General features: G+C 47.7%; 2 protein-coding genes across 3 annotated transcripts; one reads left to right on the top strand and one right to left on the bottom strand.

The window, feature by feature from the left end:
• The first annotated feature begins 4,329 nt into the window (after window positions 1–4,329).
• LOC100272694 (uncharacterized) lies at window positions 4,330–6,504 on the top strand. The gene is given in 4 exon segments (NM_001366035.1): window positions 4,330–4,682; window positions 5,093–5,357; window positions 5,599–5,749; window positions 5,880–6,504. Coding segments are annotated over 4 exon segments (882 nt in total). The 5' UTR covers window positions 4,330–4,503; the 3' UTR covers window positions 6,167–6,504.
• Window positions 6,505–8,147: 1,643 nt separating this feature from the next.
• LOC100281047 (uncharacterized) lies at window positions 8,148–15,034 on the bottom strand. 2 transcript variants are annotated; one of them, XM_008675811.3, is made up of 3 exons: window positions 12,680–15,034; window positions 9,928–9,966; window positions 8,148–9,608 (listed from the first exon to the last, which is right to left on the bottom strand). In XM_008675811.3, exons 1-3 carry the CDS (start codon window positions 13,518–13,520, stop codon window positions 8,326–8,328), a joined length of 2,163 nt encoding a protein of 720 aa, XP_008674033.1. In that variant the 5' UTR covers window positions 13,521–15,034; the 3' UTR covers window positions 8,148–8,325. The 2 variants fall into 2 exon arrangements, with proteins under 2 accessions (XP_008674033.1, NP_001354085.1); NM_001367156.1 differs by having other exon boundaries at window positions 8,155–9,608; window positions 13,983–14,889.
• Between the last annotated feature and the right edge of the window lie 10,688 nt (window positions 15,035–25,722).

Raw genomic sequence — 25,722 nt, 5'->3', positions numbered from 1 at the left:
AATCGAAACCACCGTGTGAAGAAGCACAAAAACAGTACGAAGGATAACGCAAAGCCGAAGCTGTGCGCAGGAAGGCTTCGGCATGATAGCAGAAAGAGAAACCGACTTAGAGATGAAAAGGCTATTTAAACCTCGATGGAATACTATAGAGTTATTAGCTAATGTAAAGGGCATGAGTGTAATTTTACACGAGCTGTGTCTCGTGCCTATAAATAGGTGAACAGTACTCCCGCACTGTTCATGCTGACTCGGCATTTGCTTTTGCGCCACACTTGTATTCTTTATATTCCTTCAAGCCGAAGGTACATTTGTAATAAATTGTTATCTTTACTCATTCATAGTAATAAAATAAAAATAATATAATAATAATAACATATTTGATGGTTCGTATTGTTCATGCTTCGTATGACTTCTTCTTCATTCTTATATGTCGTACTTATGTAAGTATGATCTCTATAACCTTCGTCCGAAAGTCATTATATCCTAAGGGAAATAATGATCCGAAGGACGAATGACTTTAACGTTTAAAATTCTTTATGTTGCCTTGCTCTTAAGCCGAAGCATTTGAGAGCAAGTAACCAACAGTACTCGATATAATAGTCGTCGAACGCGCACGACATACCGAGTACTGATGACTCTTGGCTGGGCTATAAAATGAAGTGCACCCCGGGCTCATCAGCAAGGTAGTACCCTGGCCGTTGCACCACCGGATGCGCTACTCCTCTACAAACATCATGTTCGAGAACACTCATACAACGTCAGCAACGGCCATCGTCTCAGCGCACAAGAATTAATGGTCAGTCAGTAGTGACTTACGTGGCAGGTTAGGCTTCAGGTGGACGATGAGCTGGACGACGTGATGGCGTCGTCGTCGAATGCGGTGCCCAGAACAACCGAGAGTCGCCGACGTTGACGACGACCATGAGATCCCCCTGCTTAACGATGGACAGCGCGGAGCAGCCGCTCTGCACCGCGTCCAAGCGGCGGCTGCGCCAGAGCTTGTCGTACATAGCGGCACATGCAGCCACGTAGGACTGTTTCTAGAGGTCGGACTGACATTCACCAAGCTTCTTCTTGTCGTCGATGAGCGACCCCAATGCGAGTGACTCCTGCTAATGGTGTTTGTTCGAGATTTTAAAGTAAGAAACATGGATTCATGTTTGGCGTTGGTTTATAAAAATGACTCACAAGTAAGATCCATGGAAAAAATATTATGAAGAATAAATGTCACGCATGCAAAAAAGGAATTTAAGTTGAAAACATTATTCAAACAAAAGAAACTGCATGCAAGGCTCTTCTTTAAATACTACTCCCTCCATCCAAAAATATAATTCAAGAATCTCGGTGATACTTATCTACTACTACGCATTGTGAAAGGGTAGCAGGTGGGCTTGGGAAGAGATGTACTAGATGTGTTTTCTGTTATAGATGTAGACATAAACACACATGTGATGTAGTGGTAGCTACTGCTAGCATTTGCTTGAGAGGTTGTGCGTTCGAATCCCTTTGGGGTCATGTGTATTTTTTAATTTTAGCTAGGCGTCGGCTGTACGGGGGAATGAGAATGAGCTTTGTGGGGAGAGGGAATGAGAATGATATATATAAAATGGTGGCGGAACATGGGAATGGACTGTGCGCGGGGAGGAGGGAATCGGAAAGGCAGAACGCGGAATGACAGACTAATATTGCAGCCTTAATAAGTAGTAGAGATTTGGACAACTAATTATTAGCGGCCAGTTGCAGTAAACTAGCTGATAGTTTTTTTAGCTGGAGTACTTTTTTATAATTTTAGCTCTAAAGTTTAGAGGAGAAAATCCAAACATGTCCTTATTCAAACTATTATTTTTTATTCATTATTCGCTACAATAAATTAAGTTATTAGTTGAGACATTTTGATCCACTAGATATTTTCTAACAAACGGTTAGCCTTGATTTTACTTGAAGCTATATGGCTTGTCCGCGTGGAAACTCTGACCAAGTGACGGATAGCACCCGTCTAATCATAAGATAAGGAGGGGCTTTTGATGTTTGCATGCTAAGATGGATGAACATCCAAAACACACACGAGAATTATAGTAGTTCAAGACACCGGACCGTAATACCCTACGTCCACTCGAGAGGGTTGTATCGCTTGAGTACAAGTGTCTAGCCTGATCGTTCGAACTACCCCTACAACGTGTGTACCCCTCCCTTTTGTAGGCCAAATCCCAAAGGGCACATACAAAGGTGTTGAGCCCCAACAGGTGGATCCAAAAATATCGTACTCAATATGTACTACATGGAGCTATAAAATGGCTTTGGCGGACAGAGATCTCTTCCTTGGTCGCTGAGTCAATTCTCCCACAAAGTGTGCTGCATGCTCCGCTTTGTTGGCCCGAGATGGCTGCTGAGCACACCTATTATACTGACATCAGTTGGAGCCGCCCTGCTAGCGGGTGACCCCTGCTGTTACCGTCGGTCGGTTCTCCAGAGGGTGCGCTGCACGAGCCATCGGCTACTCATGATGGGTGTTGTCCATGCACGCGACGCTATGAGAGCAGTTAGCGCAGCTTACTGTGCGCGCGCCCTACGCTGACTCGACTGTCTGCCTCTAGCCTCTAGGACTGGGCATTCTGTTTTTTCTAAACTTCGGTTCGGTTTTAAAAAACTTTGGTTTTTCAGACATTAGAAACCGATCGGTTTTCTAGAAAATGAAAAACCGAGAAGTTTGGTTTCGGTTTTTTACTTCGTTTTTTCGGTAAAAACCGAATACCAAACTTATACTCAAGAAAATACATACAACAAGTTTTTATTATAGATTACACATAATTTTAAAAAGTAAAAATTATATAGATATAAATATTTAGATATACATCATACATCACATACAAATAAGTGAATAACAATTTAATTGTACCACACATTTAGTTCACATAATCGAATAGTCAAATTTGATGATCGATAAAGATTGGTATTCGGTTTTTTTGGTATTTCGGTTCGGTATACGGTAAAAACCGATTACGATACCGAAAACCAAACTTCTTCAAAAACCGAAACCGAACAGAACTACCGAAAAACCGAAATTTTGGTTCGGTTTTCGGTTTATGGTAAAAAAGTGCCCACCCCTATCTGCCTCGGAAACGTGTGGTTACCAGGCGGCCCACACCGTTCGTTAGTTGCGCAGACCACCCACATTAAATGCGGTAAGATGGGCTTGCTTCTAGCTAAAGGCTTGTGGCCTGACGAGGTTGCTTATATCTGAAGGTTTACACCACGCGCCCACGCGACACGTGGTAGCACCGGACCCCTCCTTGAGTGGGGAGTAGGGGCCGAGTGTGCATACTGGCCTGAAGTCCCAAACTCCCCTCGCTGCGCCCGACTGTCTAGCGTAGAGGTGTGGGGCCCTTGTACAGGGGTCCGGGTGAAACACGCGAAAGCCCATGATTTACTCGTGGCAGTCTGATCGGCAGACGTGGGGGTCTAGGTCCTCCCCACGAGGGTCCAGACCCATCAAGCATCTTTTCCTCAGGGACACGTGACAACACCGAACCTAAACCAAACGAGAAGCCGTTCTGAACCCAGAGGTCCTATCATGCAGACCAGGGCTCATGAGCCCAGATGCTCGGTCTCTAACCCATGGCTTTAAAGATAATCGTGAGGGTCTTGTGAGGGTCTTCTCTAGTCAGGCCAGGATGGTGTTCAGTTTGCCGTCTCTCGACTAACTGGCGGCATGGACATCGAGGTTTGCCTGCCCCACGAGACCGACAGACCATGGCGGTGCTGTTCGCGACACCGAGTTCATGCAGTGCAAGCACGATAGTGTTCTCTTCACCGCTAAGGCACCAACCGAAGTAAATCGTAGATCCATTAGAAATTTCATACCGCTTGATTATGTAGAGGAATCAAAGTCTCTCGCGTAGTACAGTTCGGCTAGACCGGAGACCTACCGACTTGACGGAGAGTTGATGCAAATATGATATCGCAGCAACGTCGAGGTAGAGTGTGCTGATAATGTGTTGAATAACTACGTTATCACAGATTACCAGATCCGCTTCCTTCTCTCCCGTCAGCAGATTAGGCACGAGAAGTTGTATAAGAACCGTCTCCCTTCCCATAAACACGTCAGAGAAAACATACGAGACACATGATATAAAGTTGGACCTCTGACCTCTTTATCATATGTATTCTATATAAGGGGTACATGTTCTATATATATAGATACGTGATACCCTCAAAGGCATATTGGGTATTTGGCCATATAACACTTTGTTAGTTTCTGAACACTAACAACTATACATTAGTTTATGAGATCAAATAGGCCGTAACGATGGACGCCAGCCCATGGGCCAACGATCCTCCGTGGGCCGACTTCCTAACCGCACGAACCTCCGAGACGGAGCGTGACGCCCGCCTCGGCGCCTCCGCCCTCCGTCGGCGGCGCACGGGGAGCATAGAAGGTGTCGTACTCGTACCTCTCGCACACGCCCCCATCGCCACGCGTGCAACGAAGCTGGCTCCGTCGCCATGGCCCTGCTGCCGTTGCCCCCCTGTTCCCCGTGCCACCGCCGGGCCGCGCCTTTGCCGGCGCCCACGGTCGCCTCGGCGCGCCACCGCAGGGGGAGCCTGCGCCTCGCTGCAGCCGGTGCCTGCTCCGGACCTACCGCCGCGCGGAAGCCCCGTCCCACCGCCGCCGACAGGAGGAGGTAGGCGCACGTGGATCCCTTGCGTTAGCGTCGCTCACTTCTGTGTGCCATGTCAAATGCTCCATTGGGTGCTGCAATGGATGCTTGCTTCTGATATAGCAGTAGCGTACAATTCAGCGAACCACAGATTTAGAGATTCGTAGTTAATTTCTACTAATTGACCACCCCCAAAAGGAACCCTCAAAAAAGTCCAATTGGACAAGTGTATGTAGTTGCTCGTTCACGAGTTGAGTCATCCACTCTTGGATATTTAGATGTCTAGAAACAGTCCCTGCTGCTGTTTCAATACCATCATTCTTCTGCTACGCCCAAGTAAAATCCTCAGAACACAATGTTCAGCGCAACCTGCTCCTAAATTCCGCTGCTTCGGTCATGTCTGTCTTGGTGATGGCGCTAGCTGTTTAGTGCAGGTGCGAATGCTTTGACCTCCATCGGCGGTTAGTTCCTTACGCGGAGGCTTACTGCTGGCAGAAGTCCATTGTCGAGAGGAGGAAAAGGTTGATAGACAGCGGCGAAGACCACTCCGACACCTTGATTGCTTTGCAACATCCACCGGTCTACACATTGGGCACCGACAGCAAGGAGGAATACCTCCATTTTGACAAGGAAGATGCTCCTTTCGAGGTTCATCGTATTAATCGCGGCGGTGAAGTGACGTACCATGGCCCTGGACAGGTATTTATCAGCTACTTTTGTTGTAGTTGCTCCTTTCGAGGTTCGTCGTATTAATTCTTGTTGGTGTTTAGTTATAGCTCCCAGTGACTAGTAATAGACCCTAGTATCGGCCATGTTTGAAGTCAGGATACGACCGATCTTGACTCTGCATACTCTTGTTCAGTCTTTGGTTCAAAAAATATATACCACGAGTGAATATTTCACATGCGCTTCTCACAGTCATTTGATTTGTTTCTCCTAGCTTGTTATGTACCCGATTATGAATCTGCGGTACCACAAAGAGGATCTTCACTGGTACTTCAGGTCACTCGAAGAAGTGATCATCCGCGCACTTAAATCCGCCTTCTCTATAACGGCAGCAAGAGTAGAAGGTCTCACTGGTGTTTGGGTTGGTAAGTGCAATCAACCCTTCAAGCATTTCACCAAGTGTCCAGTTCTCCCTTTTATTGGGATTTTCCTAATGCTTATAAAACCAAGGGATGCCATGGTGTTGCTAACGATCCATCCCCGTTTCCTCTGTAGGGGACCGTAAAGTTGCGGCGATAGGGATCCACGGTTCTCGGATGATAGTTTATCACGGGCTCGCACTAAACATAACAACTGACCTTGCTCCATTCAGAATGATTGATCCTTGCGGCATAAAGGACCGCGGTGTGGGGAGCATTAAGGAGATACTACAAAGGGTGTCTGATGCGGAAGAGATCGATGACGCGTCACTGATGGATATAGTGTATGATTCCATGATCAAGGAGTTTGCGGAACTCTTCCAGCTCAGTCTAGACTTCAGCCCTGGTTGCAGTTTCCAGTGAGAACAACGCTTTTAGCAGACCGTATGATGCTGCCGTTGTATTCTGGACGGAATGTTAGCTCACGGCCTTTCGTGCTCGGTATCTCCGTGTCTGCTGCACTCCACCATGTATACCACATCCACCTTTCAGTCGCAGGATATCTCTGGAATCTGTAGCAGTAGAGTCGGGTTCTTCGGTGTCCTCTCTTCATGGGCTCTGGTGTTTATAGAGCATCACTGCTCTCTCTCTCTCTCTCTCTCTCTCTCTCTCTCTCTCTCTCTCTCTCTTGTATGTAACAGTGTATACTTACACATTCTTCCATCTGAGCAGATAATAATATCCCAGCCAGCGATTTTAAACCGTGTATTGTTGTTTGCATCCACAGTTTATATTCGAAATGTTCTGGTTTACGTTATGGCTTTTGCTTCCTTCAGTTTCTGGAAGGACAGATGACTAGCCTCTCGGAGCACCGCGAGGTGCCCGCTTCAGCTGCAATCACTGTTTCAAAGGCGTCGCCTAGACATCCAGGCGCCCAAAAGGTCCACCGTTTAGGTAAGAATCATCCAGGCGCCCAAAAGGTCCAAGGCACTCCCACCGTCTAGGTAAGAATCAGCAAGAGAGCAGAGGGGAAAGAGAAGGGGCGGTGTCAAATCAGGGCGGCAGCGGTCGAATCGACGGAGGCGGTGGCGAACTAGGGGCAACGACGGCTCAATCGGGGCGGTAGCGGCTAAACCATGGAGGAGAAGGCAACCGGCGGCTGAACTGTGGAGTAGAGAGTCAACCTAGGCAACCAGGGTAATGATTATATGGGCTAGCTAGTGGGCTGGGCCTCCTAACCCTTCCCCTTTTCCCTTCTTTTTTTTCTTTTTCTTCCTCCATATTGCTGGTTTTGAGACTGATAAGGTGTCGTCTTGCTCGTCTTAGACGTCCATACGGTGGTCCTAACGCCTTATATCGCCTTACCACCTTAATAACCATGGCTGCAACTGCAGCTTCGCAGCTGGGACAGTACTGTTAGCATATCATACGCAGCAGTACAGTAGCGAACTTACGATTGTTAGGAGTTTGTATTCATTGTCAGTGAACAGCAAAGTTTCACCTTGGTTTGGCCTTCCAACTCTCGTTGAACTGTTACATTAATAATTCATTGCTAATTCTTAGGTTGGAGACTTTGGGTTGACAAGGTTCAAGCGCAACACTCTGGTTTCTGGTGGTGTACGCGACACTCTTCCATGGATGGCACCAGAGCTACTGAATGGCAGCAGCAGCAAAGTTTATGAGAAGGCAAGTATGCATCGTGGTGCTATCATATGTATGTACCTGCGATGCCCATCCAACCTTTTGTTTGCCTTTCAGCACTGGTACATTTCTCGAATGCGTCAGCGTTGAACATTTAATGAGAAAAGTGGGGCAGGCCTAATGCCGAAGGCTAACAGATGAGTGGGGTCTAGAAAAGGGATAAACCGAGGCAAGTTTTTCCTCCGTATTTGCAAATACGGAGAGGCTGCTTCGAACCTGAAACGAAAATTCAGCAAGGCGTCATCACCTTCCTTGGCGGCCGTAGCTTGCAGCTGCAGTGCTTCCCCTTCTCGCGCGGACGCGACATGCTTGCCGCAGCCGTTCCACGTGAACTTGCTGCACTCCACCTTGTAGCACATCTTTCGATTCAGATGTAGGAGCAGGATGCCCTTTCAGTTTCTGGAACGGTTTTCCTTCTGTGTCTTCAGTCTTTGCAGGATTCAGTGCTTATATAGCTTCATGCTCTGCTGGTTCCTTGTAAAAAAAACAGTGTATTCCCCTATGCCTTTCATGTGGCCCAGTGCAATTGGTGAAGGAATGAAGTGCGGATATTGTTCTTATGTTAATGTTTTGTGTTCTGATAAAACTATGGACTTGTGTTCTGAGGCGTTGTTTCTTGCTTGCATGGTAAATTACGACGAAAGAAACAAATGATGCCTTATCGTGACCCTGTTAGCAATGCCATGGGCAGTTTTCGTGCTAATGCCGGTGGGAATTTAAGGTAATGCTATACAGTAAATTACGTTTCCGTTACAACAATGGATGGCATCTTGTACAGTGGTTTTTTTATAGAGAAAATTTTACTAGACAAAAAATGTTCTTTTTTTTTGCTAAATTACATTGGTTTTTCTCATCAGTGTACAAGAGCTAGCTAGCTTAAGCTACGCAGCAAAGCGCGGCATGGAGCCGTTGGTGGACGGCGAGCTCCGGTCGCTGACCCACACCTCCTGCACCGACACGGGCGAAGCCGCCTTCTTTGCCGCCGTGTCCGGGCCGCCCAAGCTCACGTCGATCTGGATGTCCATCATACTCACAGGCCGGAGCCTAGACCCCGCGGGCTCCTCGGGATCGGCGCCGTCCGGGGCGGCGGACCGGATCCGCTGCAGCTCGGCGGCCACCTCGCGCATGGACGGCCGGACGTCCTTCTGGAACGCCAGGCACCGGAAGGCTAGCTCGCTGACGTGGCGGACGGAGCCCATGACCCAGTCCTCGCCGGCGCCAAGGAGGGCCGGGTCGACGATCTCGGCGACCTGGCCCTTGCCGATGCGGTCGAGCGCGAGGGAGGCGAGGTTGACCTCGGCGGGCGGGCGGTCGAAGTCGACGACCTTCATAGCGGTGACGAGCTCTAGCAGCACGACGCCGAAGCTGTACACGTCGCTCTTGTCGGAGAGGTGGAAGTTCTGGTGGTACTCCGGGTCCACGTACCCGGGTGTGCCCTGCGGCGCGGTGGACACGTGCGAGCGCGCGGCCTCCAGGCGGTCCACGGCGCGGGACAGGCCGAAGTCGGCCAGCTTGGGGCGCAGCGCGGCGTCGAGCAAGATGTTGCTGGACTTGACGTCGCGGTGGAAGATGGGCGGCCGCATGCCGTGCAGGTGCGCGATGGCGCCCGCCGTCTCCACCGCCACGCCGAGCCGCGCGCGCCACGTCAACGCGCCGCGGCCCCCGGTGCTGGCGCCCGCGGAGTGGAGGTGCTGGGAGAGCGTGCCGTTGGGCACGTACTCGTAGACGAGCACCTGCTCGCCGCCGTCGAGGCAGCAGCCGAGGAGGCGGACCAGGTTCGGGTGGCTCACGGAGGAGATGAGCTTGATCTCGTTCAGCAGCAGCGCCGCCTCCGCAGCCGCGTCCTCGTCCTCGTCGTGGTGGTGGCGTCGGCGCAGGCGCTTGATGGCCACCAGCGCCGGCGCGCTGCCCGTGCCCGGGAGCTTGCCCACGTACACGGTGCCGTACGCGCCCGTGCCCAGGCGGTGTGTGTGCGAGAAGGAGTTGGTCGCGCGCGCGATCTCGCCGTACGAGTACACCGGCACGCCGCTCGACGTCGCCGCCTCCGACAGCAGCCGCATCGCCGCCAGCCGCTCCGACGCCGAGCGCCCGGCCTTGCGCCGCCGGCACTGCAGCCAGCACAGCAGAAGCGCGCCGGTGGCCGCCGCCACGCTCGCCGCAACACCTGCCGTCAGAATTGACAAATCTCATCATTCCAGGTCTACTGCAGCAGTCTGCAACAAAAATCTGACTTCACTATACAAAAGATTTTCTTTTTTTCGTTTCTTCCATTTATCTTTTCCAGGTCCCGGTCAGCAAATCAACGTGCTTGAAACTGCACGTAACCGGCGGCGAAAAGATGGAGCAGGCGAGACAAAGCTGACTTTTGACTGGACTCGTCTCGTCGTTTGTTCTCACCATGCCGTACTCAAACAGGATTACTGCCGGTTGTACTATCCAAAAGCAAGGCAGAAGAGTTCTGTTAATCGTTTTTGTCGTTTTACCTGCTGCAACTACGAGGACAATCTTCTTCGCGGAACGCTCTGCAAAAAGGAGAGCAAAATGTCAGGAAAAAAGAACGGGAGCATTACACAGGAAGGTTATATATATTTGCTTTTGATGAAACAGAAGTCGTGGTGTGCATTGACTTGGTGATATCATAATGTTGGTGCAGATTCTGGTACTTGGTGGCAGTTGGTAGGTTTTCTTGGCTTCATTTATATAGGACATGTCTGTATGATCCTGACAGATTGGTACTACTCAAGATCACATTTTGAAATTTATTAGGGCTTTGGTCTGATTGGTGCTCGGTGGGATCCTGGACACACAAAAACATTTCTTTGTTTCCAAACAGTAATAAGTAGAAGGGGTAGAAAAAAAAACTCCCCAGGCCACTTCCATGACAGCTCGATACTGACTAAGGGGTGTTTGGTTTCTAATGAATATGGTGTTTGGTTTCTAGAGACTAATGTTTAGTCTCTATATTTTATTTTATTTTAGTCTCTAAATTACTAAATACAGAAACAAAATGGAGTTTTAGTTTCTGTATTTGACAATTTAAGAAATAAAATGTAGGAACTAAACATTAGTCTCTAGAAAGTAGAAACCAAACATCCTAGTCCCTAAATTACCAAACACATGGACTAAAATAGAGATAATACCCCTTTTAGTACATGTGTTTGGTAATTTAGGAACTAAAAGAGACTAAGGGCATGTTTAGTTTTTCTTTAGCCTAGGGACTAAAGTTTAAAGGTGTGTTTGGTTGCGGGACAACTAGGACAGAGACGTCCCCTGGCGTCCTCTCTCGCCCCTTCAAATTTGAGGGACAACAGGGGACAACACTAGGATAGTTCTGTCCCAACCCTTGATCCAGAACCAAACAACCTAATTTGAGGGATCGTCTCACCCCATCTCGTCCTGTCATTGCAACCAAACGCACCCTAAATGTTTCTGTTTAGTTACAGGGACTAAAGTATTCATAACGCATTAAATGACTCATAAACCAAAATATCCCTTGACATTTTTCCCATCGTTCGTGCAACTGAAATAAATAAGAAGCAAAAGGTGAAAATAATATGGTTCAGTCCCTTTTAGTCACCTATTGAGGGACTAGGGACTAAAGCAGTTTAGTCTATGTTTTAGTCTCACCGTTTTATTATTAGGGACTAAGGCCTCGTTTGGTTTGAGACTAAAGAATAGTCCCTCCATTTTAGTCTCATTTAGTCACTAAATTGCCAAACGGTAGGACTAAAACAGGGGCTAAACAGTTTTAATCTCTAGTCCCTTAAGGGGTGACTAAAAGGGACTAAACCATATAAATTCCACGTTTTGCCCCTCCTTTATTTCAGTTGCACTAATGGCAGAAGAATGCTAAGGATATTTTGGTCCTCTTATGATCCATTTAATACGTTTTGAATACTTTTAGTCTCTAAAACCAAATAGGGTAGGGACTAAACTTTAGTCTCCAAACTAAAGTTTAGTCCCTGAACTAAGGGGGTGTTTGGTTAGAGGGACTAAAGATTAGTCTCTAGTTTTTAGTCCCATTTAGTCTTTTTTTTGCCAAACACTAGGACTAAAATATGGACTAAAATGATTTAGTCTTTAGTCCTTCACATATGTGCTAAAAGAGACTAAACCATATTAATTCCACATTTACCCCTCATTTAGTTTAATTGTACTAATAGCAGGAGAATGTTAAAGGCCATTTTAGTCTTCTTATGAGTCATTTAGTATATTCTTACTATTTTTAGCCTCTAGAACCAAACATGTTAGGGACTAAACTTTAGTCCACTAACTAAATTTTAGTCCCTAGACTAAAGAAACCAAACATGGCCTAAAGGAACCAAACAGGCTCTAAATGTGATAAAAATGGAGGGACTAATCTTTAGTCCATTAAATCAAACCGGAACTAAAATAGAGAGATTAAAAATTAGTCTCATAAACCAAACACACACTCACTAAGGGCTTGTTCGGTTATTTTCAATCCATATGGATTAGAGGGAATTGATACAAATTGGAAGAGATTTTGAATTAATAGGGATTGAAACCCCCTCAATCCCACTCAATTCATATGGATTGCGGTAGAACCGAACGAACCTTAATAGAGTGTTTGGTTTCTAGTAACTAATGTTTAGTCTCTTTATTTTATTTCATTTTAGTCTTTAAATTCTCAAATGCGAAAACTAAAATAGAATTTTAGTTTCTATATTTAGTAATATAAGAACTAAAATAGAATAAAATGAAGGAATTAAATATTAATCTCTACAAACCAAACACGCTATAAGATAGGTCATCGTTTGAGAAAATTCAGTCGGAAAATCTTTCAGATACAGTTTGTTGGACTGGACCCCGGCTGGAAGAGTCACCGTGGAAACATATATAGAAAATGAAGAATACAAATGCCACTGGGCTTTTTTTCCAAGAAAGTTTACAGGTCCGTTGGTGGCTGTTTCAAACACGTGGCAGACTGCTATCCCTAGAGTTTATGAATTAACTATTTCAATTATTAATTTAGAGAGTATTTTAGAGAATTACTAGAGTTGCTGTTAGAAAGTGACGCCACTGTTGCTACATTAACATAACCTAGCTTAGGTTAGTCCGTTAGTGGGTTAGTGAATGTGAACTATGATGATTAGGTGGCTCGCGCGTGATTGACCGTACCGCGCGCGGGGGAGGATCCTCTGTGGCCGGCACGCGTGGATCCACGGACTCTTTATTGACTACTGTAGCAGCAGTGATAAGAAGTTAAGAACTCACCGGCGACGTAGTAGCATCCATCGCCGGCGGCGTATCCGTCACCGGACATCCCGGCGACCACGCACGCGCAGCGGTGGCCCCTCGTGCCTCTCGACGTCTCGATGTCCTGGCATGTCGCGTTCCGCGCGCACTGGCCGCCCGCGGTAGCGTTGGCGCACGTCCCGTCGAGCCACCACCCCAGCTCCGCGGCGCCGAAATCCACCGACGGCAGCCCCTCCGGCGATAACGCGGACACCGCGGACGTGAGTGCGTCCTCGCACCCAGCGTCCTCCACCTTCTTCCACGGCAGGAACTGGCCCGCCTCCCCGTCCCACGCCGCAGCAGCAGCCGTGGCGTTGAGGCCCTGCGGCGGCGGCAGCGGCGCGGCCACGCACGTCCAGATGGCGCCTTTGTCGCCGCACCCCGCCGTGCGGAGCGCGGTTTTCATGATGGTCGCGGACACGGAGCAGTTGCCGGTGGCCGCCGCTTTCCCGAGGCAGCCACGGGCCAGGAAGAGCCCGGTGTGGCTCGTGACGCCGTAGCGGGAGCCGTCGAGCGCCGCCCTGGCCTCTCCGACGGTGCGGTTGCACGAGGGCGGCAGCGAGACGAGGAAAGTGGAGGCGGTGGCGTCGAACGAGAGGATCGGGTAGGGCGACGCCGCGGAGCTGTTCGTGACGAGCTGCGGCGTGGTGACGTTGCAGTCCAGGCGGATGGGACAGGCGCCGGAGAAGCCGAAAGGGTACGGCACTGTGGTGTTGCCGCACTGCCGGTCGCACCCGACGCCGCCGCTAGCGGCCGCGGGCGCGGCTGCGGAGGAGGTTGCATGGAGGAAGAGGAGGAGGAGGAAGTGCAGGCGGCGCATGTGGGCAGGCAGGCAGGCAGGCAGTCAGTTCACGCTGCCGGTCGGTCTCCGCGCGCTGTGTGCTTGCAATGACCGATGAGTAGTTGTTTCGATTGCTTGCTTATTAGCTAGTCTAGTCATATACGCCTGCGGCCTGCCTAATATTGCAACGCAGAGCTGGAGGAACATGCCATGCCAATGGACTGGAGAAAGAGACGGCAAATGCTTTTGCCTCGCCTGTTTATTAGTCAGACAGACAGCCGCGTGATTGCTGCTGCAGCAGCTGCGCCTCTAAAGGCCTCCTTTCGATATGTAGCCCAATTTCCTTCCCTCCCCAGCCCATTCCAGCCCAGCCCAGCCCAGGTTACCATTTGGATGTTGCTCCAGGTACTAACATGTAGACGTGGCACGCAATGACGCGAGCAACAAATAATTGACGACGACGAAGACGAACAACACGTACACGGCCAGATCAGTGCTCACCTCTCGGAGCGCCGTCGTAGTAGCACCCTTGCCCGGCGGCGAACCCGTCTCCGGCCATCCCGTCCACGCACGCGCACCGGTGCCCCCAGGCCCCGCCGGGCGTCTGCACGTCGTGGCACGTCGCGTTCCGCGCGCACCGGCCGCCGCCGCCGCCTCCGTCACCGCATCTCCCGTCGACCCACCAGCCCATCTCCGCGATGCCGAACTGGATGGACGGGACGCCCTGCGGCGAGTACGCGTACACGGCCGAGGTGAGCGCGTCCTCGCACCCGGCGGCGGCCACCTCGTCCCAGCGCATGAACTGGCCCTGGCCTCTCGCCGCGGCGGGGCTGCCGGGGGCCGGCGGCGCGGACAGCACGCACGTCCAGGAGCTGTCGTTGCCGCCGCCGCACTGCACCGTGCGGAGGATGGCGGCCATGACGCCCGAGGGGACGTTGCAGTCGCTCGGCGACCTCGACCCCGCCGCGCGCCCGCAGCCGCCGCGGAGGAACAGCCCGGTGCGGGACGACACGCCGTAGCCGGCGCCTCCCAGCGCCGCCCTGGCCTCGGCCACGCCGCGGCCGCACGACGGCACGAGGGAGACCAGGAAGGTGGATGCCGCGGAGTCGAACGATTGCACCGGGTACGACGCGGCGGCGGCGGCCGTGCTGCGCGGGAGGAGCGCCGTGGACGCCGTGGCGTTGCAGGCGAGGAGGATCGGGCAGGCCCCGCCGCCGGAGAAGCCGAACGGGTACGGCACGGTCGTGCTTCCGCACCGACGGTTGCACGGCCCGGCGGGCGCCGCGAAGGTTGTTGCATCGAGGAGGAGCAAGAAGAGGAAGAGGAGGAGCTGGTGGTGCATGTAGGATTGTAGGTAGCCAGTTCACTGTGCCGGTCGTCGTCTACTTGCGCCAAGCAGTAGCGTCTCGATTGCTTGCTTCCTTAGCTAGTCATCATTTATATGGATGATTGGAATGGAAACAAAGCTTGTTTAGTCAGTCAGAGAGGACGTGTAGCGTATATGGTCAAGAAACTAACCCTGCAAAAACCATATCTTTTGGGCCCTCATTCTGATTCCCCGAGTATAGTTTTTTTTCTTTGGCTGCTCTCATGACTGACGCCGCCGCCTCGGAATGACAATTTAATCCGTGAATTTGGATATCTGTCGGATATCCGACCCGACGGATAAGGATATGGATATGTTTTTTGACCCCGGGTTAGACCCGTATCCGATCCGAGATAAAGTGGGCATGAGTTTGGATATTAAATCTCACCCGCGGGTAATCCGTTGGATATCCGAAATTAACCATCAGTCCATTATTGCCAGGATGAACATGATTCTACTATCATTGACAAACTTCTGTAAAATTAAAATCAATCCCATTTAGAAAGCAAAAACTGAACCAAAGTGTCGTTTCTTTGCTTGGACTTTGTTGCACAACAAAATCTTAACTGCTGACAATTTGCAAAAAAGGGGATGGCCCTGCAATCATAATTGTTCTCTTTGTTCTTTGTCTCTGGAGACAGTGACTCATCTTTGTAAGGATTGCCCCTTCGCTGTGGAAGTGTGGAGCATGATTTTGTCTTGGGCTGAGCTGCGGTTCCTTTTCGGTATTTCAAAGACGGGAACGCTTAGCGAATGGTGGTATAGACTGAGGATGCTCTGTAGCAAGCATTCAAGAAAAAGTTTCGATGGCCTTCTAATTTATTTCTGGTGGAGCTTATGGGTGGAGAGAAACAACAGAATCTTCAAGGGTCAACAGAGAACGACAGAGCAAGTTGTGCAGATGGTGAAAGATTTTGTGGGTAGAGGTATGGCCTGCTAGTAGTGTCCGGGGACTGGTCAGGGGGTTAGTTTTTCCCCCCTTTTCTGGTGCCAGTGTCATAGCTAGGTCTTGCTTGGCTAGTTGTTTTTGTGGTGGCGCCAGCTTTGGTGCCAGTATTTGTACAGTGTTTGCTCTTTTCGTCTAATATATTGGAAGGGCAATTCTTGTGCCTTTCCCTTTCAAAAAAAAATTGACTAAAAAATTCAAACACAGTTACTATAGCGCTAGCTCAAGTGCTCAACACTACACTCGGATCAGATCAAATATTGATTGTCGTGTATTTGTTTTCATGTTGAGAATGTTGCTTGTTGAAGGACATGTATATTTGTTTAAATTTTTATTAAATTTTAAGTTGTGTATGATGTTGAATTGGGAAGAAATTTGATTAATTATGTTATTCAATTGCTGAAAATGGTTCTTTATCATATCTGATGGATATCCAATGGATATCTGAAACTCGATGGGCATGGATATGGATATGAATTTCTACCCGCGGATATAGTCACGGGTGGATATTATCTATGACCGTGGATACGTCTGTGGGAGGATATTTCCAATATCCGATCCGAATCCGATCCGTTGTCATCCCTACCGCCGCCGAGCCAGCCACTGCACTGCATGTATGGTATGGCCGTGAATGAACATGCTATTTTAGGGTACTAGCACTACCTTGGTTCTGCCTTTCATGGCGGCTGGCTAGCAGCCTTATTATTATTTTTATTTAAGAGAGAGTTATTTTAGGGTTCCTGGGACTGATTCACTGAACTATTCAACTTGGTGCAGTTCAACGGTGAAAGGCTGGCCGTTTCCAGTCGTCAAGCCAGGAATATGTAGTAGTCAGTTTTTATTTATTTATTTAATGTCGTATAGTTTTAAGCCAACCCCTGAGTCCTTGTTTGGCCAATCCACGTGAACTAGGGTGGAATTAAGACTAGAAATACTTTCTCGTTCCAATTTATAATCCGTTTGACTTTTTTACTTAAAATTTGATCGACTCATCTTACTAAAATATAATAATAATAATAATAATAATAATTTTTTACTGTGATATCCTTTAACATGTAATCTATACTTCTATATCTATACTATACTATATTTAAAGCACTATTTTCAACGATTGTTCCACGTTATTTTTTTACAAATAACCCCTCACATATATTTAAAATTAACCTGTCGGTCCCCTCTGCGCAGCCAACCTCCACGTCCAAAACCGCATATAGACGACCCGACATGGGCCCGCTAGGCCCGACGCCGCAGGCACGGCACACCGGCCTGCTGACCATGTCGGGCCAGCCCGTCGTCTGATAGAAGAAGGGTGGGAGACACCAGTAGAACATCATGCTCAGATGTTTATAATATTGAATATAAATTGTATATATGTTTTTTGTAAAATAAAAAATAATCGTGTCGGGACAGCACTACGGTCCGAGAATACGGCCCAAGCACCGCACGACGCTCGTGCCGGGTTGGCCCAGACACTATTAAATGGGTTGTGCCTCGGGATGGCTCGCCAGACACGACCCATTTGGCCATCTATACCTCCGTATGATAATGATGGTCCTCGCCTCAGTTGCCACTACCTCGTTCACCATCATGCTTCTTTTCTCTCTCCCCTCATGCCTCCACCTCCGCACCACCCCATTCTCAACAGAGGGCGTAGGAGCAGGCGCCTCATCCCCGTATTCGTCCACTAGCCCCGACACCAACTCGCGCAATGACTATTGCATGACCACGAGGACGTTTCACATCATACGCGCACCATCGTTTTTTCCGTCGTCGGACATCCCGTTCGTCTTCCCGGCCTTGGTCTAGTTCTTTTTCCCCAACCTGCTGCCCCCGCCCACGGTCGCAGCCGCAAGCCGACCGACGCTCGTCGACGTGGGTACGGGGCGAGTCGGTCATGCTCCTGGCCTTTCTCTGTGCGTGTCGTCTGAAAGGGAAATGTGCCCTTGGGCAATTTCTATAATGTTTTGGTGATTAAGTGCCCAACATGTTTAATTAAGTTCTTATGTGCCAAGTAAAGTGAGAAGTGCAAATCAAAGAAAAAGGTATGTTTCTAGACTTAGTACATTGTTTTGAGTACTAACATATTTTGTCTAAGTGCTAGAAACAGGGAGAAAAGAATTGGAAAAAGACTTGGCTCTGAGCAGCCAACTCCAGCTCGGCTTGGCACACCGGACTGTTTGGTGGTGCACCGGACAGTGTCCGGTGCGCCAGGCTGGTCTGCGTGAAAAGGCCGCTCTCAGGACTCGACGGTGGCGTACGACTATAATTCATCGGACCGTCCGGTGGTGCACCGGACTGTCCGGTGAGTCATCCGCGGTGAACTCGTCGCCCTCGGGAAAAGCAAAGGGGCGACATGGCTATAATTCACCGGACAGTCCGGTGGTGCACCGGACTGTCCGGTGAGCCAACGGTCGCCTGCGCCAACGGTCGGCCGCGCAATCTTCACGCGACACGTGGTCGCGCCAACGGTCGGCAGGGGGCACCGGACAGTGTCCGGTGTGCCAACTGCCCCCCGAGGACCAACGGTCGGATGCGGCAGAAAAGGAAGGAGATCGCGGACCGGACAGCTACAGTGATTGTCCGGTGGTGCACCGGACTGTCCGGTGCGCCACCCGACAGAAGGCAAGTTTGGCCTTCCAAGTTGGCCTCCAACGACTCCTAGCTGCCTTAGGGCTATAAAAGGGACCCCTAGGCGCATAGAGGAGTTAATCAAGCATTCACTAAGCATCCTAAGACTCCAAGACTCCAACTTCACGCATTCGATTCTTTGTGATAGTGATTTGAGCTCCATTTGAGTTGTGAACTCCGTGCGTTGTGTTTTGAGCTCAAGTCATGACTTGTGTGCGTGATTGTGCTGCGGATTTGAGTCTTGTGTGTGTTGCTCTCCCCACCCTTACTTCTGTGCTTCTTTTGTGATCATCATTGTAAGGGCGAGAGGCTCCAAGGTGTGGAGATTCCTCGCAAATGGGAGAAAGACTATAAGGAAGAAAGCCGTGGTATTCAAGTTGATCATTGGATCGCTTGAAAGGGGTTGAGTGCAACCCTCGTCATTGGGACGCCACAACGTGGAAGTAGGCAAGTATTACTTGGAAGAACCACGAGATAAAAATCGCATGTCTCTTGTGTGCTTTCTCTTTGGTTGTCTGTGTTCGCAAGAGCTCGCCTCATAGACTTGATTAACTCGCACTAATATCTCTATAATCAAGTTTGTGGAAATTTAGTGTTTGATTTTAAAGGATCACCTATTCATCCCCCTCTAGGTGCTCTCAATTGGTATCAGAGTCGCACTCTTCATCTAAGGGACTAACCGCTCGAAGAGATGGATCCTAAGGAAAAGGGGATGGTGGTCAACGACAAGGAGAAGGAGTCCCTCTTCAACGGACCAAGGGACGACAAGCCCACTGACTCAGGATCGAGTCACAAAAAGAGGGACGGGAAGAAGAAGAGGCGTATCAAGAAGATCATTTACTACGACAGTGACGCCTCCTCTTCTTCACCAAGAGACGACGACAACGATGACTCGTCGAAAAAGAGAACGGTTAATCAAAACTACTCTTTTGACTATTCTCGCATGCCGTACAATTCGAATGCACATTTACTCTCTATTCCTCTAGGAAAACCCCACACTTTGATGGAGAGGATTACTCATTTTGGATTCATAAAATGCGTAGTCATCTATTTTCTCTCCATCCTAGCATTTGGGAAATTGTGGAAAATTGAATGCATTTCGATAGTACGAATAACCCTGTGATGATAAATGAACAAATTCATAAGAATGCACAAGCTACCACTGTTTTGCTAGCATCTTTGTGTAGGGACGAATACAACAAGGTTAGCGGCTTGGACAACGCCAAGCAAATCTGGGACACCCTCAAGATCTCACATGAGGGAAATGATGCTACAATGATCACCAAAATGGAGTTGGTGGAAGGCGAGCTAGGGAGATTCACCATGATCAGGGGAGAAGAGCCAACACAAAACTACAACAGGCTCAAGACCCTGGTCAACAAGATTAGAAGCTATGGAAGCACAAGATGGATAGATCATGACGTTGTCCGACTCATGCTCAGGTCATTTACGGTTATTGGCCCCCATCTTGTGAATCTTATTCGTGAAAATCCCGGGTACACAAGATGACGCCCGAAGAGATTCTTGGAAAATTCATGAGCAGGCGCATGATGGTGAAAGAAGCACGATACGTAGACGATGCGCTTAATGGTCCACTACCCGTCTACGAGCCACAACCTGTTGCTCTCAAAGCAACGAGCAGCAGGGAGGCGCTACCAAGCAAGGTGGCACAAGTTGAGGCTGTCGGGCTAAACGAAGATGAGATGACCCTAATCATCAAGTGTTTCAAGACCACACTGAAAGGACGCAAGGAGTACCCCAACAAGAACAAAGCAAGGGGAAGGCACTCCTGTTTCAAATGCGGTAAGACTGGTCATTTCACATAGATAATGATAATGACCAGGAACAAGAAAAGTATGGGAAGAAAGAAAAGAAGAAGAATTACAAGAAGGCGAAAGGCGAGGCGCATCTTGGAAAGGAATGGAATTCTGACTGCTCTTCATCCGACTCCGATGATGAAGGATTGGCTGCCTCGGCCTTCGACAAATCTTCGCTCTTCCCCAACGAACGCCATATGTGCCTTATGGCTAAGGAAAAGAAGGTATGTATTCGGAACACTCCCAAGTATATTTCTTCTAGTCATGAAGAGTCATCTGATGATGAAGTAGACTATACTGATTTGTTTAAAGGCTTAGATAGAAACAAAGTAGACAAAATTAATGAATTAATTGATGCCCTTAATGAAAAGGATAGATTGCTAGAGAAGCAAGAAGATATTTTGTATGAAGAGCATGACAAATTTATTAGTGTTCAAAAATCTCTTGCTTTAGAAATTAAAAGAAATGAAGTGCTATCCTCTGAATTGTCTGCTTGCCATGAATCTATCTCTAGTTTAAGGAGTTTAAATGATGAGTTAAATGCTAAGCTAGAGGAAGTTAGTAAAATAAATTCATGTGTAGAGCATGTTAGTATTTGTAATAGATGTAAGAACTTTGATGTTGATGCATGTAATGAACATCTTATTTCTATTACTAAGTTGAATGAGGAAGTGGTAAGTCTTAATGCTCAACTTAAGACTTGCAAAAGTGATTTTGATAAATTAAAGTTTGCTAGGGATGCCTACACTGTTGGTAGACACCCCTCAATTAAGGATGGACTTGGTTTTCGAAGGGAAACCAAGAACTTAACAAGCCAAAAGGCTCCCATTCTCACCAAGGAGAAAGGGAAAGCCCCTATGGCTAGTAGTCCTCAAAGAAACCATGCTTTTATTTATGATAGGAAAATTGCTAGTCATAATAAGAGTCATATTCATGTTGCTTATAATGATTCACATGCTATGTTTGCCTCTAGCTCTACTTTTGTGCATGGTAGAAGTAGACCTAGGAGAAGTAATGTTGTACCTCATGTGCCTAGGAGAATGTGTAATGAACCTTCTACCATTTACCATGCTTGCAATACGTCATTTGTGCTTTTATGTAAGAATGAAAAAGTAGTTGTTAGAAAGATGGGATCCAAATGCAAGGGAGACAAGACTTGTATTTGGGTTCCAAAGGCTATTGTGACTAACCTTGTAGGACCCAACAAGAGTTGGGTACCTAAAACCCAAGCGTAAATTGCCTTGCAGGTTTATGCATCCGGGGGCTCAAGCTGGATTATTGACAGCGGATGCACAAACCACATGACAGGGGAGAAGAAGATGTTCACCTCCTACGTCAAGAACAAGGACTCCCAGGATACAATCATATTTAGAGATGGGAATCAAGGCAAGGTCAAAGGTTTGGGAAAGATAGTCATCACAAGCGAGCACTCTATTTCAAATGTATTTTTAGTAGAGTCACTAGGATACAACCTCCTGTCTATAAGTCAATTGTGCCACATGGGCTACAATTGTTTGTTTACAAATGTTGATGTATCTGTCTTTAGAAGGAGTGATGGTTCATTAGCATTTAAGGGTGTATTAGACGGCAAACTCTACTTAGTTGATTTTTCGAAAGAGGAGGCCGATCTAGATGCATGCTTAATAGCTAAGACTAGTATGGGCAGGCCGTGGCATCACCATCTAGCACATGTTGGGATGAAGAACCTTCATAAACTTCTAAAGGGAGAACATGTGTTAGGACTAACCAATGTATGTTTTGAAAAAGATAGACCTTGTGTAGCTTGTCAGGCAGGGAAACAGGTGGGAAGCACTCATCACAGCAAGAATGTGATGACAACATCAAGACCACTGGAGCTTCTTCACATGGACCTCTTTGGACCCGTTGCCTACCTTAGCATCGGAGGAAGTAAGTATGGTCTTGTAATTGTTGATGATTTTTCCCGCTACACTTGGGTGTTCTTTTTGCAGGATAAATCAGAAACCCAAGGGACCCTAAAGCGCTTTCTAAGGAGGGCTCTGTAACACCCCTAGTGTTACTGTTACTAAAACTTGAGCATAACATCATAAACATGGGCACATCATGTGTTTGTCACACCTAGAGTGCATTCACTAGGCCAAAAATTTCAAACAAGTTGTATTGATATGACATTTTGTAGATAAAACCCTAGAGTAGGGTACCTAACCCTAGATTAGACCTAATAGAGTAAACAAAGCTTAAATAGGAGAAAACTTCAAAACTCAATTGAAGTAGTCATAAAATGTCACCATGAATAGACATACATGGTATTCAAACCCTAGAAGCACCAAAAACCCTAAAGAGAACCCTGGAAAACCCTGGACTAAAACCCTAGGGGGTTATTTGCAAAATGTGCACACTCTTGGACTAAAGTGCAAAAACCATGAAAATATGGTATATTAACTCATATTGTTCACATGTTTGTATATTTGCAACTTAAACCCTAAGTTTGGGTCTATTTGCAAAAAGCCACATTTGAGCTTTATTGGGATTAAGTCTGAAATTCAGAGAATTAGCTCAACTTTGAAGCTTTGTAACTTCCAAATTAGGAGGAGTTTGCCCTAGGGTAGTACATCAAATTGGTAGAGCTATGTAAGGAGAGTAACTTTGCTACAGAGATTACGCTTGGGTTACATAAGAAATTTGGAGAAACTTTGACTCCAAGTTGACCTGTCAGGCTGTCTTAGGTCTGAAATCAGACTGATAGTGGCCTAGAACTAGGTTTGAGAGCCATTTTGAGCTAGATCTGTTGCTCGTTTGGTGGTTGTTGCTATAACAAAATTGCAGCTGGTATGAAGGGCTGCAAGTTTACAACTGGCGAATTAGCAAGTTCTTATATAGAAATTTGTGTTCTGGACATTACAAGTTGGGCTGTCAGGAGCTCTGAATCGCAGTTCCAATGGTACAGTGTCCCGATCAGGTCGCCAGCTCTGTCCCTCGCCGTCGACGAGCCACGCGCGGATTCGTGCTTTCGCCGTCGTGATTCATGCTCGGATTGGTTGGATAGCGCTTGGGGTTGAGTAAATATCATCCCCGTGGATATACTCCGGCCACTAAATTACTCCGACCACCGTACCGAGCTAGTCACGGATGCTTCGGATGTGTTCGCCGGAGACAGTTGCTTCACGGCCTTGCGCCACGTGCCTGGGCACATTTACCACATCGCCGTGACTCGCTTAAGCCATCTGATCATCGCCGGGGAGCCCGCCACGGTATTTTCCACGAATCCACTACGCCAGTGACCTCCCATTCCTCCGACCGCTGCACGTCTCAATCCAAATTCACCGGCCACCGCTCTTGCCTACTATAAATTGAGCCCGTCGTGAGCTCCATAGGGTAATCACGCATCTAAGCCGCCAAGTCTTGTCTTTAATTGTCCACTAACGCCCGTGAATTGCTCAGTTTCCCCAATCTGTGTTTCCACCACCGCGAAAGAGACCTCAACGTGGTTAGCTTGCTCCAGGTTAGTTCAAGCTCCCTGGACGTTTGTTCTAGTCTTCTTAAGACCCCCTAATGATGTTCGACCTCTTTGATTAAACTAGACCACCGTGGATTACTGTGAACACCCGTGTTCATCCTTTGTCCGCGCTGTCTCCGTGGACAGGATGATTTAGAGTCGTAGTCGTGAAACTGAGTGAGGGGAAATGATCGGCGGGTTTTAAATTTGGTTTCTGCCAAAGTAGGGCGCTAGTCCGCAAGTAATTTCGTCGGTATAAGATCGCCGGAGTGTGGCCCAGCGTCGTTCGTCGTCGGGGATTATAAGTTGTGAAGAGATAGAAAGGAGAGGGCCTTTTCGCAAAGCGTCAGTGACTCAATTAAATAGTGTGTGGGTTTCTTCCATAGTTATTCAAACCGAGGGGGGTTTCTGCAAGAATGGAAGTATGGGCGCGCGCGGGCGCTTTCTTCCTGTAGTGGGCTGACTTGGGCCGCTTTCGGTCCAATACTGTTCATAGCTTTCCTTTTTCTTTTTCTACCAGAGCTAAGGAAATTCTAGAAAATTGTAGAAAAATCCTAAAAATACCAAACCAATTTTTCTGGGTTTCTAATTTCCTATAGTATTTAATAAAAATAGTTTCATAATTTTTAGTCCATATAAAAAATGATAGAGTATTTAAAACAACCAAAACCATGCTTCTGGATTTTTAGGGAATAAATAATAAATCCAAAATTCACTAAATTTTTAGGGTAATCTCTAAATGATATTTAGAAGCCTTGGGTAGAGTTTGGTATGATTTGGACCATGTTTGATACTTAGAACCCAAAACCCTAGCCCCTGCCCTATGAACTTCACTATTAACTCCAAAAACCCTAAGTTCTCGGAGATCCGTGAAGGAAATTTGTACTCAAGACCTTAGATAATAAACTTTTATTATCTTTGCATCTTCATTAGCATTACATGAGCATTCATTATTATACTTGGCTATATTTAGAAAACGAAGAGGAAGTAGAAGAAGAAGAAAGGACTTCATCACCACCACCACCTGAGGAACATCAGGCAGGCAACTGTTTCTATTTTGATATCTGCGGAACCGAGCCTGATTCACCAGTAACACAAGGCAAGCCCCGATGCATTTGCCACCTCCTTGTTACTTTTAAAATCTTTCTCACTTGCTTGATGCATTAGGTGATAGGAGTTGTGTGTTAAACCAATTCCTGCATTTCCTTCCTTGGATTTGATCACTTCTCCTTAAATCCCTGTTTTACAAAAGATTTTTCTTATGCTTAGCCTTGCTCCAGAAAAACAAAATGTTTTGTTTTCACAAAAGATGATGCTGCAAAGTGGGAGGGATGTTTTCGAAAATAAAAACTTGATGGTGGATCCATCATGGCCATGATGGGTTCAACATCGGAAAAGATGTACCTCTGCCAGGTACCAAAGTTTGGGTTTGAAATGATAAAGCTGAGACCAGGCGGATGACTTGCACGAGAAGAGAGTCTTGGTGTAGTGTCTCCGTCTGAGTCGATTAAGGACCGTCTCGATGTAGGCCTGCTGACAAAGGACCCTTTAACTGGTCACATGCCTCGTCATGGGTAAGCTTTGCCTCGGGCAGACTAATACCAGAATAAGATAACACGCAATGGGCGTGGAGAGATGGCGAGAGTAACGTGTACCCTCCATGGCAAGAGGCTGGACGGTGGTGTATATGTGCTCTCGATTGGCGTGAACCTGATCTGGTCTTAAGAACCCCGGTGGCGAGTTGACATATGCAAGGGTTAAGTGCTACATATGTCGTGTGATTGGAGATCCTCAGCTGAGTATAATCGATTCGGATCGCCGTAACTTCGCGGATATGAAGACTTGGCCACTGACTTACACGTAGCATTCCAGTAAAGTTGAAGGGTTGTTAAGAAATTGGCTAGTGCAGGTCAAGTGATTGAACTAGGGTAGAAAGAACTCTAGTTGCAGGTAATTTTACTTAACTTGATAAATAAAACTAGATTTTTAAGGATCCAGTTTTAGTAAGC

The sequence above is a fragment of the Zea mays genome, chromosome 1 (assembly GCF_902167145.1).
Source record: "Zea mays cultivar B73 chromosome 1, Zm-B73-REFERENCE-NAM-5.0, whole genome shotgun sequence".
Taxonomy (NCBI): Eukaryota; Viridiplantae; Streptophyta; class Magnoliopsida; order Poales; family Poaceae; genus Zea; species Zea mays.
Note: the sequence above shows the minus strand (reverse complement) of the source record. Positions and strands in the feature narration are given on the sequence as shown.